The 13,554-nt window shown below is 37.4% G+C and overlaps 1 protein-coding gene across 1 annotated transcript in view; it reads left to right on the top strand.

The window, feature by feature from the left end:
• LOC150093385 (uncharacterized) overlaps nucleotides 1–13,554 on the top strand; it is a 334,426-nt gene that overhangs the window by 70,378 nt on the left and 250,494 nt on the right. The window contains exon 6 of the mRNA XM_090414082.1: nucleotides 12,557–12,721. Coding sequence (XP_090270208.1) covers nucleotides 12,557–12,721 — 165 coding nt within the window. The remainder of the gene's footprint in view (nucleotides 1–12,556; nucleotides 12,722–13,554) is intronic.

Here is a 13,554-nt window from a genome sequence, read left to right as displayed (position 1 = left end):
GAAGGACGTAGGCATCTGGAGAGATTGCTGTTCTGAACGAGTCAGTGTGTCCCAGGGAGGATGATAGCAGGGGTGGCCTCTTGTGGGAATGGATACTTGGGAGAAGGGAGACAATGTCAGGTAAGACTGAGCCCAGTGGAGTCTAGAAGGGATAATGCTGGGTATAGAAACAATGGCATTTATATGCTGTATACTAATGCCAGGAGTATCCGGAATAAGGGAGAGGAATTGGTGGCGCAGATAGCATCAGCCTGGCCAAAAATTATTGCGATCACTGAGACGTGGTTGACAGAAGGGGATATAATAACAGGAATAGAAGTCACTGGGTATAGCATTTTTCGCCAGGATAGGAGGGGAAAGCGTGGTGGTGGGGTGCTGCTTATGATAAGTGATGACCTATGTCCTCTAAGAGTGGAGAATTTGGAAGGTAGTGAGGCAAATGATTTTGAGAGCGTATGGTGTGAGGTAGAGGTAGGCAAGACAGGATATTTAGTGGGGTGTTGCTACAGACCCAGGAGCACAGAGGATGGGGACCAGGAGATGTTTAGACAGCTAAGTTTGGCAAGTGCAAGAAGAATGATTGTTATGGGAGATTTTAACTTCAGTAGTATAAATTGGAGAGAGGAAGATGCATGTAACAATAGGGGAATGAAATTTCTAGAATTCTTGAGGGACAAATGTCTTAGGCAACATGTAACAGAGGGAACAAGAGGTTCAAAAATTTTGGATTTGGTTATAGCATCAGAAGAGTTGATAATAACTGAGTTGACGTCTCTCCCACCAGTTGGAGAGAGTGACCATATGGTTTTGACTTGGAAAATGAATAGACATGCAGGAGTATCGAAGAGACGGGAACTTATGTGGAATTATAAGGCAGGTGATTATAATAGTCTTAGACGTCAACTTCGGGAAGTTTCATGGAGGGAGGAATTGGAAGGCCGGGATATCACCAGTGCGTGGGAAATTGTGAAAGAATATTTGTTATCAGCAATGGTAAGTTGTATACCACGAGTGAAGAAGAGGGCGCAATTTGGAGTAAAGTGGATGACAAACAATATTAAACAGGAATTGCATGTGAAAAAGAGGCTATGGAAGAGATATAAGGAGACAGGTGAAGAGATGCATGAGGAATATAAGACACAGGCCAGAAGAGTGACTCGTGTGGTAAGGAAAGCGAAACTGGAATATGAGAGGAGATTGGCCCTAAGATCCAAAGAAAATCCTAGGGAATTTTTTAGCTATGTGGCCAGTAGGAGGAGAAATGACTGTGGAAGAATGATATTGTGGGATAAAAATGGGAATAGAGTGACTGATGCAGAGGACATAGTGGAATTGTTCAATGAACACTTTATTGGAGTATTTCATCCTAGAGGAGTCAGTTTTAATGCTAGAGGGATAGGACTGGTACGAGGTCTGGAGGTACAGGAGGAGAGTGTGTTTCAGATACTGAGTACTCTGGATGTCAGTAAAGCTGTGGGACTGGATGGTATTTCGCCACGAGTTTTGAGAGAATGTGCTAGGGAATTGACAATACCTTTAACGTGGCTTTTCAATGAAAGTCTGGCTTTGGCAAAGGTGCCCAGGGAATGGAAGGAAGGTAAGATAGTGCCATTGCATAAGGGTGGTAACAGACTGGAAGTGTCTAATTATAGGCCAGTCTGTGTGTCATCAGTAGTTGTTAAGATCTTGGAGAAAGTAGTGAGGGACCGTGTACAGCATTGGGCAGATGAGGGTAATGTTATCTGTGAGAATCAACATGGATTTGTGAAAGGACGCTCTTGTTTTAGCAATATGCTAGCCTTTTATAATAAAGTTACAAGAGCATTAGATGAGGGAAAGGCATATACTGCAATTTTCTTAGACTTGGCGAAGGCATTTGACAGGGTGCCACATGATAAGCTGATATTTAAGTTGCAGCACATGGGTCTGGATGTCAGATTGGTCAACTGGATTCAGGATTGGCTGTCTGATAGGTATCAGAGAGTTGTGTATGGTGGAGCTGTTTCCAGGAGGCAGAGGGTTACAAGTGGGGTCCCACAGGGCTCAGTACTAGGACCTATATTGTTTAACCTTTATATCAATGACATAGCCAGTGGATTGCAGGGGGATATTCAGTTGTTTGCGGATGATGCGAAGCTTGGAAGGATTATTAGTAATAGTGCAGATGTGGTAGCCCTGCAAGAGGATTTAAATAAGCTAGATAGATGGGCAAATGAATGGGGGTGTCAGTTTAATGCAGCAAAATGTAAGGTCTTGAGGTTTGGGAAACATCGATGGGATGCTGCATACTCTATGGGAGGAGTTATACTGGAGGAAGTAGGGGAGACAAGAGATCTGGGGTTGATGATTGATAGAAACCTGAAGTTTAGGGGACATATTGCAAAGGTGGTGAAGGTAACACAGAGGATTGCTGCTATTATGAGAAGGACACTGACCTGCAGAGATAAGAGGGTTATCATTCCGTTGTATAAGTCTCTGATCAGACCACACTTGGACTATTGTTCTCAGATTTGGTCCCCAGGATTTGAAGGGGATAAATTAACCGTGGAAAGGATACAAAGACGGATGACAAAGATGGTTTCAGGACTGTACAAGGATAGTTATGAGGATCGGCTGAGAGAATGTGGACTGCAGAGTTTGGTGGATAGAAGAAGGAGAGGTAATATGATTGAGACTTTTAAACTGTTGAGAGGTGGTTACAAGGTTGACACTGGGGAGTTCTTTCGCTTGGTTGATCAGCGGGAAGGAATGATGAGAAGAGGCCATCCCTGGAAGTTACGAAAGGAAACTGTGAGCAAGAAGGTAAGGAGTGGTTTCTTTGTGTGGAGGGTGGTTGAGCCGTGGAATGCATTGCCTGATGGAGTGGTGGGAGCGAGAACGGTCAGTGGGTTTAAGGAGTGGTATGATAAACTTTGTGTTTCTCAGGGGGGGACTTCCCCTCGATGAGTCTTGACAGACTTTATGTCTTAGAAAGGACCTCCCTCGATGAGTCTTTTGACTCCTTGGAGGCCTGAATAATAATAATAATAATAATAATAATAATATATGGTGGATTGAGTTTTTTCAGAGATCTTTGATTGTTTGCACACATAACAAGCTGGTAACTAAATTGAAATGGTGGATAGGATAAGAGACTAGTAAGTTGAAAGGTGAGTGACTGTCTGATAGGTATCAGTAGGTTGTGTATTGGGAAGCAGTATTCCAAAATGGGAAAGTCACTACCTGTGTAAATTATAATAGACAAGAAATTATTCTTGTTTTAATCTTATATCCAAGTGTAAACAAAGTTTGCACATGAAGTATCCTCATGACTAGGCTACTTGTATACAGAGGCTGTTAACTTTCCATCATTTGCCTTATTATCCCATAATGCAGAGCACACTTTCTTTAAGATATATATTGTGCATCTTTCACTTATTGTTTTGTGTGTTCTGTGTATGTTATTACAATTTTTATATTGTATCCCTGAAGATGCCTCTGTGATAGAGATGAATATTGAAACTGTTATATATGTAATTGTTTTATGTAATTGAAATATTAAAACCTGTGTTTAATTATATCTCTAGGCTGTATTCATTCCATTTAACCTAATTTTGAGATTGTTCAACCTCCCTACCGGCCAATGTGGATGAAATAGTGACACCAAATTGCACTTCGTATCCATGTTATTCAATGGGTATTAGAGCTTCATATCCAGATTTATCTGGACGTCTGTAGACGTCGTGGCCAGTTGGGGGGTTAACTTGTACATTAATGATATTGGGACAGGCTTAACTATAGATGTATGCAGTCATTGCAGATGATGCAAAGTTGGGAAGAACTATGAGGAGTAGAATGATGTTTTGGCCTTACAGGAGAATCTCAATAGACTGTGTGAGTGGACTGCGTATTCAATGTTACATAGCATAAGGACTTGAAATTTTGTAAGCAAGGATGGAATGAAGAGCATACAATTAATGGAAATTTTGAAGGAGATGAAGAGATCTGGAAACAGTATTGGACAAAGACTTGAAGTTTAGGGGTCACGTTAAAACTGTGAAGACATCACAACAGATTATGGCATTGACGAAGTGGACCATAACATTTAGAAGCAAAGAAGTTATGAGCATATTTATACACAGTAGTTAATAGATGCCTTGATCAGGACATATATGGATTTTCAGGTTGATGAGGATACCTAATAGAGGGTCCAAAGAAGATTCTCTAAGGTGGTATCATGCATCATGCTTCTGGAATGTGAGATATGAAGACAGATTGAGTGAATGCTGTTTGCAGAGCTTTTTGACAGCATAATGTGGTGAAGGGTTGTTACTAGATTAATATGGAGGAGATTTTTCAGAGAGAGAGAGAGAGGGGGGGGAATTTAGAACAAGAGGCCATTCCTGGAAACTATATACAGAAGTTGTGAACAAGGGGAGTCTGTCCGTTTTATCGATCTGTGTTCTTTGTCACAGCCAGCAATGTTATTGCCATCAAGTCTGCCTCATCTTTTCTCTCTATTTTCTTTGTTTTCTTATCCTTTTCGTTTTTTTTTTTTCAGAGAGTTTTAATGTGTTGGGCTTTTCTTCCTGTTTATTGTAAATTCTGTATATATATATATATATATATATATATTGAGAATGAAAAAAATGAAAAAAAGGTTGAGAATGAAAAAGCTAAAATACTCTGGGATTTCAAAATCCAGACTGACAAAAGCTGGGAATGTAATACACCCGATATCACAGTGGTTGAAAAAAGTGAAAACCAGGGTGTTAAGTTTATCGAAATATCAGTACCAGGAGATAGTTGGATTGACAACAAAGAAAATGAAAAAATTACAAAATATCGCGATTTGCAAATTGAAGTTGAACGAATCTGGCAAAAGAAAACGAAAGTTGTTCCCATAATAATAGGTGCTTTAGGCGCCATCCCTAAAACATTGAAAAACATCTAGAAACATTCGAGTTAGATGGATTAAAAATTGGGCAGCTGCAAAAGGCCGCTTTGTTTGGCACAGCTTTCATTTCCAGAAAGTATTTCCACAACTCATAGGCCCTTGGGTAGGGCTCGAATTAGTGGAATATAACCAGCTTTTTCTTAAGACTGAGGAAGCAAATCAAGTTTTGATGAATATTATATATATATATATATATATATATATATATATATATATATACACACACACAACAATTTGTAGTATTAACTCGGAATTGGGATATGTTCATATTTATATATACTGACTATAACCGAGACTAGAATAACAATTAAATTTATTCAAAACGCAACATGTTTCATTGGATTGTCCGACTTCTTCAGGTGTGGGAACATAGAAAGCAAATAAACACTATAAGAAACATCGTATCACTATAAAAACGACTATTATAAAATTCAGTTAGCTTTGAACTGTAGCTATAGTCCATGTTGAAGTTCTATTGTTAGGCAGCTGCGTGGGTCTGATTTCATGAGTGTGCCAATATCGGATAGCAGAGCTGAAAGAGTCCTGTAGATTATAGCTAGGGTGATGAAGAGCTAAAAAATGAACTACAACATCTACAAAGAACTTTCACAAGTAATGGCTACTCGTCGAAAACTATTAATAAGCATCTATACCACCGCCATCAAAACAACTCAGAAACACAAGACAACCCCAAAGGTTATATCTCCTTACCATACATCAGCTCGCTCTCCATGAAACTAAGAAGAATTTTACGGAAGTTCAACATAAAAACCTGTTTCTCTACTCTTCCTAAACTAAGATCAATTTTAAGCAAATACAAACAAGCTCATAATCATCTACATTTCCCAGGAGTGTACAAAATCACGTGTGACTGCGGGAAGCAATACTATGACCAAACTGAAAAATCCATCCTCCTACGCCTGGAAGAACACCAGAGGGACATTGCCTATAAAGAACTAGAGCAAGTGCACTGTCAAGCCATGCACTGTTTTCAGTAAACACAAATGATAAAGGCCATCAACATAAGATAAACTGGACAACATATATATGGACACGTCATATATGAACACGTCATATATGCCGTGACGAGGTGGAGCGCCATATAGTCGAGTCTAAGGAAATTGTTATGGACCCTCATCACATAAATTATAACCTTAGCTATAATCTACTGGACTCTTTCAGTTCTGCTATCAGATATTGGCACACTCGTGAAATCAGACACATGCAGCTGCTTAACAATAGAACTTCAACACGGACAATAGCTACAGTTCAAAGCTAACTGAATTTTATAATAGTCGTTTTTTATAGTGATACAATGTTTCTTATGGTGTTTATTTGCTTTCTATATTCTTACGCCTGAAGAAGTCGGACAATCTGATGAAACATGTTGTGTTTTAAATAAATTTAATTGTTATTCTAGTCTAGGTTATAGTCAGTATATATAAATATGAATATATATATATATACAGGGTGTTCGGGATAAATTTGACATATTTATAATTAATTATATTTTTCCGTAAGTTACATGTATTAACACACACTTCTCTTCATTTAAAAGTTTGGACCCTTCTTCATTCATATACAAGATGTCAGAAAGGATGGATAGCTGGAACCCACCTGAATCATGGAAGAGAATAACTTGTATCATGATGATTCGTGCCCGCCATCAAAATAAGGATATTACGACTGCTGCCCAATGCTCCCTGAATACAGTAAAAACAATCAGGCATGAACTAGAGACTTGCAATGGTGACTACGAGGATGTAGCAAGAAGAAAGATCCCTAGCAGACGATCTGATTGCGTTCGTACAGCAGAATTCCTCGCAAATCTGCAGGAACAGGTGTTGAAGAACCCTGGCATTGGAATTCGGGCTTTGTTCGTGGAGTTGCTAACTGTAGTCAAGCCCTGGATAACAAGGGTAGCCAATGGTAGGCTGTATGTATGGCAGCAGGATTCGGCCCCTTGCCACACCTCTGGGAAAAGTCAAAAATGGTTGTCTGAAAATTTCTACGACTTCACCAGTCCAAATGTTTGGCCTCCAAACTCCCCAGACCTTAACCCCATGGATTATTTTGTATGGGGCACAGTTGAAAAAGACACCAATCGCACTTCCAGTAATACAAAAGCCCAGTTAATGGATAAAATTAAAACAGTTTTTGCGGCCCTTCCCAGGGAGACTGTAGCATCAGCTTGTTCGAGGTTCCGAAGCAGAATTGAAGCTGTGATCGATGCTAATGGTGGTTATTTTGAGTAAATCTTGTTGATAGTATTGTAATTAACTCTGCCTGTAATGTTTTTTTGTCAATTCATTAAATTTAATAGATACAAAGAAGATTTTCTTTTTCCTTACGAAACTGTCAAATTTATCCCGAACACCCTGTACTTATTTAGCTCCCAATTTATTCAATCCACTAACTTTCACACTAAGATATGAAACTAACCCAAACAAGTACAAAATTCCAATGAAGGATATATTTTTTTTCTCACAGGAACAAGGAAGCTTTAATCAAAATAATTGCATAAATGATTGGATTTAGCATACTTGTATTCAAAGATTCAGTTTCATCTGTAAAATGATAAATTTAAATGCTATTTAAATTTATCATTTTGGAAGGCTTATTAGAGAAATTCCTCTGTACTTCTTACATTCAGCTTAATTCCATTTTTTTAAAGATAGGTACTATTGAGAACCCTCTCCCATTATATGAAATTCGACCTTCTCTGACCAGCCCCTCTGAAGTAAGTAACGTGGTCGCTGCAACCATTTATACCTCCATATATAAAGATTACTGGCTGGAAAATCATAAATTCAAGTTGCCTTTCAACATTTCAAATTTTTATTGGCTTTTTCTATTTCATTATTGATAAGTATTTTTGTTTGAATTTCCCCTTGAGAAATTTCTTCTCGAAGAGTTCGATTATTTCAATTAACAGTCTTTCAACGTAATTACTCCAGACAATCTCGGATATCCTTCTCTTCATTTTGTGTAACTTTACCATCTTTGATTTCTTTTACGACATTTTCCTTCCTCCATTTCTAAGCTTTTGCACATCCACCAGAACCTTTTGTCACATTCTTGATATATATATATATATATATATATATATATATATACACTTTTGGTAGTCTTTCTTCTTTTGAACAATTGCTTTAACATTTTGTGTCTACAATGTCATTGTTATTTTTCTATCCTGGAAGCAAATGCAGCACCTGTGTTCCTAGCTGATCAATCGATGTTTTTTTTCAGGGTATGCTACTTTGATTCTGACGTTTGATTTGTTCAAGTCCTTCCAATTTCAAATCCTTTGCATACTCTCGTATTCTGAACCACCAGGTTGAAGATATCAGTATCAACAATGTCTTAGATCCTGAGATCTTCTTATTTCTCCTTATGAAACGACCACGTCTTGATCAGAAGTCCACCAAATAACATATCATTAGCTTTGCCGTTTTCTCCAGATTTTTTCTAAATATTTTTTTTTTCGTATACACCTGGAGACACATTTCCTACTCTGATATTCACGTCTCCAACAATGACAACCTTTTCCCATTTTCTTCATGTCGGATGCCTTCTATTATTACAAGAAATTTTCTTCACCTTTTCCTTAGAACATGCTTTCGGTCTATAAGCACACAGTTAGAATTTGCTCTAATAACAGTAATTAAAATTGCCTTTAAATTAAAATGTTTATGTTCTTGTTTAATGTTGAATACTATCGCTACACCATCCTTTTTTTGGATCGTTATATCGCGAGTATAATATCCTATACTTATTATATAGAAAGAACTCCTCTGAATTTGTCTTCTTTCTTTCAGTGATTCCATTTATATCCAAGTGGTATTTGCCCAGTTCTTCTGCTTCCTTTCCATTAATAATCGTTATATTGATGGTTGCTGTCTTCAGTTGTAATGACGCTTGGCTTGATTTTTTTCTAGATGTTGGCTTGAGTGTATGGAAGTGAAGATATTGTAATTAATTCACTTAATCATTGATCTGAAATCGAAACATTTCAATATCTTTAGGAGATGTTGCACCGAAATATTCGGGAAGTACCTACGATGAACATATAAAAAAGCAATTATTTAATTTATGAGATATATGAGATACAATGTGGGAATAAATTCTCATTTATTCCCATATTCAATATGGGAATAAATGAGATGAATTCAATATCTCCCCCCAAATATGGGGGGAGATATTGAATTCATCCATCAGCAACTTAGTGCAATGAGTGAAGGCTTGGTGATTATTATGGGGGATTTTAATTACGGTGATATCAATTGGAAGGAGGAAATATCACGTAGCAAAAAGGAAATGGAATTCATACATCTTCTACGAGATAATTACTTGAAACAGCACGTAACTGAAGGGACACGTGGTGTGAGAGTGTTGGACCTGGTTATTGGTTCAGAGGTTATATGCATAAGTAAGGTGTCCTCGTTACCTCCAGTTGGTGAAAGCGATCATGTGGTATTGACTTGGGAGGTTGCAAAATCTGTGGATTTTTCTATTAAGAAGGGGTATGTACGGAACTACAGGTTAGGCAATTATAACAAGCTTCAGATTGAGCTTGCAGCCATCCCATGGCAGAACATATTGCAAGGGAAAGATGTTAGCAGTGCTTGGGATAAAATCAGCGGGTATCTGAGGAAAGCAATATCAGATTGTGTCCCCATGGTTAGGAGGTCAAACAAGGCAGACATTAGATGGATGAGCAGTAGTATCAAGCTTGAACTGCAAAAAAAGAAAATGTTATGTAGAATTTACAAGGAGAAAGGCGATCAGGACACCCATGAGCAGTACAAGGCTCAAGCTAGGAAGGTTACCAGCATAGTAAGAAAAGCTAAATCAGATTATGAGAAGACCTTAGCCAAAGAGATCAAGGGTAATCCCAAAGAGTTCTTCCGCTATGTGGCAAGTAAGAGGAAGAATGACTTCGGAAGGATAACCTTAGTGGGTGCTGATGGTATTGAGGTGACAAAATCAGATGTAATAGTCGAGTTACTGAGTGATCACTTTTCAAAAGTCTATCACCCAAGTGAGGATATCTCTATACCTACAGCAATACCTAATGTGAGAATTGAAGCTAAAGAATCAGAGGTCTTAAATATATTGCAAAGCTTAAATGCAAACACTGCGGTAGGCTTAGATGGAATATCAGCTCGGGTGTTGCGTGAATGTGCAAATGAATTGTCAACCCCTCTCACCTGGATATTTAACTTAAGTTTGAACTCTGGTATGGTCCCTAGGGAGTGGAAGTTAGGCAAAGTGGTTCCTTTGCATAAGGGTGGCTCTAAAACTGCAGTATTGAATTACAGACCAATCACCATCTCAGGAGTAGTGGTAAAAGTATTGGAAAAGTTGGTTAAAGACAAAATTCAAGAATGGGTGGATCAGGATATGATACTCTATAGAGGCCAACATGGTTTTGTTAAAGGTAGATCCTGCCTTAGCAATCTATTAACTATTCATAATAGAATAACATCTGAGTTGGACAAAGGAACTGGCTATACAGTGGTACTTCTGGATTTTGCTAAGGCTTTTGACAGGATACCCCATAGAACACTGTTACGCAAATTGGAGCAGATGGGAATGGATATTAAATTGGTGATATGGATAGGAGAATGGCTCAGGGAGAGATACCATAAGGTGGTGTATGGAGGAGCCGAGTCCAAAATGAGGCAGGTGACCAGTGGTGTGCCTCAGGGCTCTGTGCTTGGGCCAGTGTTGTTTAATTTGTATATAAATGATATAGGAAATGGCTTAAAGGGAGATATTCAGTTGTTTGCTGATGATGCAAAGTTGTGTAGTGCAATAAAAAATCAAGCTGATGTTGAAAGTTTGCAGGAGGATTTAAATAAGCTGGTAAAATGGGCAAAAGATAATGGATGTCAGTTCAATGTGGAAAAGTGTAAAGTCATGCATTTTGGGATTAAAAGATTACCAGCTGTGTACTACATCGATGGAAAGGTACTCCAAGAGATTGATGAGGCTAGGGACTTAGGGGTATTGGTAGATAGGGAGATGAAGTTCAGAGGACACATTGCTAAGGTGTCCAAGATTGCACATAGGATTACTTGGTTGTTGAGGAACACACTGACATCCAGGGATAAAGAGGTTATTATTCCCCTTTATAAAGCATTGATACTTCCACATTTGGATTACTGTGCTCAGGTCTGGTCACCTGGATTCCTTGGAGATGAGGAGGCTGTGGAGAGGGTTCAGAGAAGAGTGACCAAGTTGGTGAGTGATATAAAAAATGCTCCCTACATTGAAAGATCAAGAGTTTGTGGATTGCAGAGATTGGTTGATAGGCGAAGAAGAGAGGATATGATAGAAACATTCAAATTACTAAAAGGTTTTTATAGGATTGATGCAGGGGAAATGTTTCAGCTGTGTGATAGTGATGGAAGAACAAGGGGTCATCTCTGGAAATTAAAGAAGAGTGTGGTTAACAAAGGTGTCAGAACAAGGTTTTTTGCCTGGAGGGTGGTGAATGAGTGGAATTCATTGCCTGACTTAGTTGTGAGCTCTTCATCTGTAAATGAATTCAAGAAGAGATATGACAGATATTGTTTTGCTAGTTTGGGTCTCCCGCGATGAGTCTACTGACTCCATGGAGATACCCGTAATAATAATAATAATAATAGAATTTGACTATAATACTTTCACAATTCTTTTTTTTTCTACACTTTCCATGTTTTTATTTTATTTAATCATATATTATAATTTTAATTTTAATATCCTTTTCTAACTAGACTGTGACATGCCTTTTCCTACAGGAAGTGTTTATCATCTCCTTTTCTTGAAAATACAGGCATATCTTTGCATAATTTTGTCTCTTCTTGTTAGATTATAGAAGAATGGCTCAAAATTTGATAGGACCCTTATTCTAGAGCTAACAATATATATATATATATATATATAGGTGGAACAAGATAGTGTTTGTAGATATGTATATTGCCTGTTTTGGAGAGGATTCTTTGCATGGAGAGTGGTTGGTGAGGGCAGAAACTGTGAATTGATTTGGCGCGATTTGACAATGCTTTTGTGTGAAAGTGAGTCTCTTGACTCCATTGAGGTATGTTGGTAATAATAAACATCAATAATAATTGAAAGGTTAGATAGCTGAAAATAAAATTATTTGGTACTGTATCAGAAATTAGGCACACTAACCCATTTAAGGGTCTTTAATTGAAGGTTTGTTTGGTCATTTGACAGATAGATAACTATAAATGAAGAGATATTCAAAAATGAAATATTTTGTTCCTGTAATAAATGATCCTCATGTAATATGAAACTAAGTATATCCATTGAAAAAGACATATTAAAAAATAAAAAATGAAAGAAAGAAAAATAAAAAAACTGAAAGGAAAATGGATTGACAACGAATTTGTTTGTCATTTTTTTTCTTTTTTTAGTGTGCACTGAGCCAATTTTAATTAATAATTAATTATATTTCATCCATAATTAGACAAATAAGCAATCTTATTTGTTTGGTTTTAAGTGGGTACAAATATTATTTTAAATTTTGTTTTGAAGATTCTAATATGACTAAGGTTCATTTTAAATTCTGAGTAATAATGAAATCAATTGAATTATTATTTTTGTTTACAGATATTATAGCAATGTCAGCAGTATCTCTTGGAAGTGAGGGATTTAAGCGATATTTCGGTAATGGATATTGGAATTCTTCGTTATGTCCAACATATTATAAGTTTGATGATATTCAAGGATTAGATGCATTTGGTACTTATTCGCTTATACGAGGGGGTATCGATGGTAAGTTTCATAGGCATTTATTGTTTATGGTCATGATATTAATGTTATCTGTAACATGTGCTAATGTGTATTATTCTCACAAAATATTTATTTGAGATTATGTAGAAATACATCCTTTGATGATATGTCTAGTATTTTTTGAAGCATAAAATGTCTTATTCACATTGAATATATATTCAGAACTAATTCAGTTTAGAAACTGATATCATACTTCCATAATCATTCTCTTTTCTGCTGACCACATGGCAAGAGGATTCTGTGGGATTTTTTTTTTTTTTTTTTGGCCTCGTTAGCAAACTGCTGCTCATACTTCACTTTTTGCTCTCCTTACCAAGCAAGTCACCTTTCCAATCTGCTCTTTGCAGTTCTCATGCAACTGATTACAGTATTAACACTCGTCTTATGCTATCTCATTAAATCAAACAACATAGAACTCAGACTTTTTACCAGATTTTATAAAACTATCATTATTCAGATTACGCATACATCACATCTTGTCATACACAATTTGCTCAGGTACACTACATGTAAAAATTGCAAGTGGTGTTAATTATTATTATTAGTAGTATTAGTATTCAGGCCTCCATGGAGTCAAGAGACTCATCGTGGGAGGTCCTTCTTAGGAAACACAAAGTCTATCATACCACTCCTTGAACTTATTGACCATTCTTGCTCTCACCACTCTCTCAGGCAGTGTATTCCACTGTTCAACCACCCTTCAAGCAAAGAAACTACTCCTCACCCTCTTGCTCACAGCTCCTTTCATAACTTCCAGGGATGGCTCCTTTGTTCATCGCTCCTTTTCACTGTTCCACCAAGTGAAATAACTCCCT

Source organism: Typopeltis vanoorti, chromosome 24 (assembly GCF_054136105.1).
Source record: "Typopeltis vanoorti isolate ZY-2024b chromosome 24, IOZ_Tvanoo_1.0, whole genome shotgun sequence".
Classification (NCBI taxonomy): Eukaryota; Metazoa; Arthropoda; class Arachnida; order Uropygi; family Thelyphonidae; genus Typopeltis; species Typopeltis vanoorti.
Note: the sequence above shows the minus strand (reverse complement) of the source record. Positions and strands in the feature narration are given on the sequence as shown.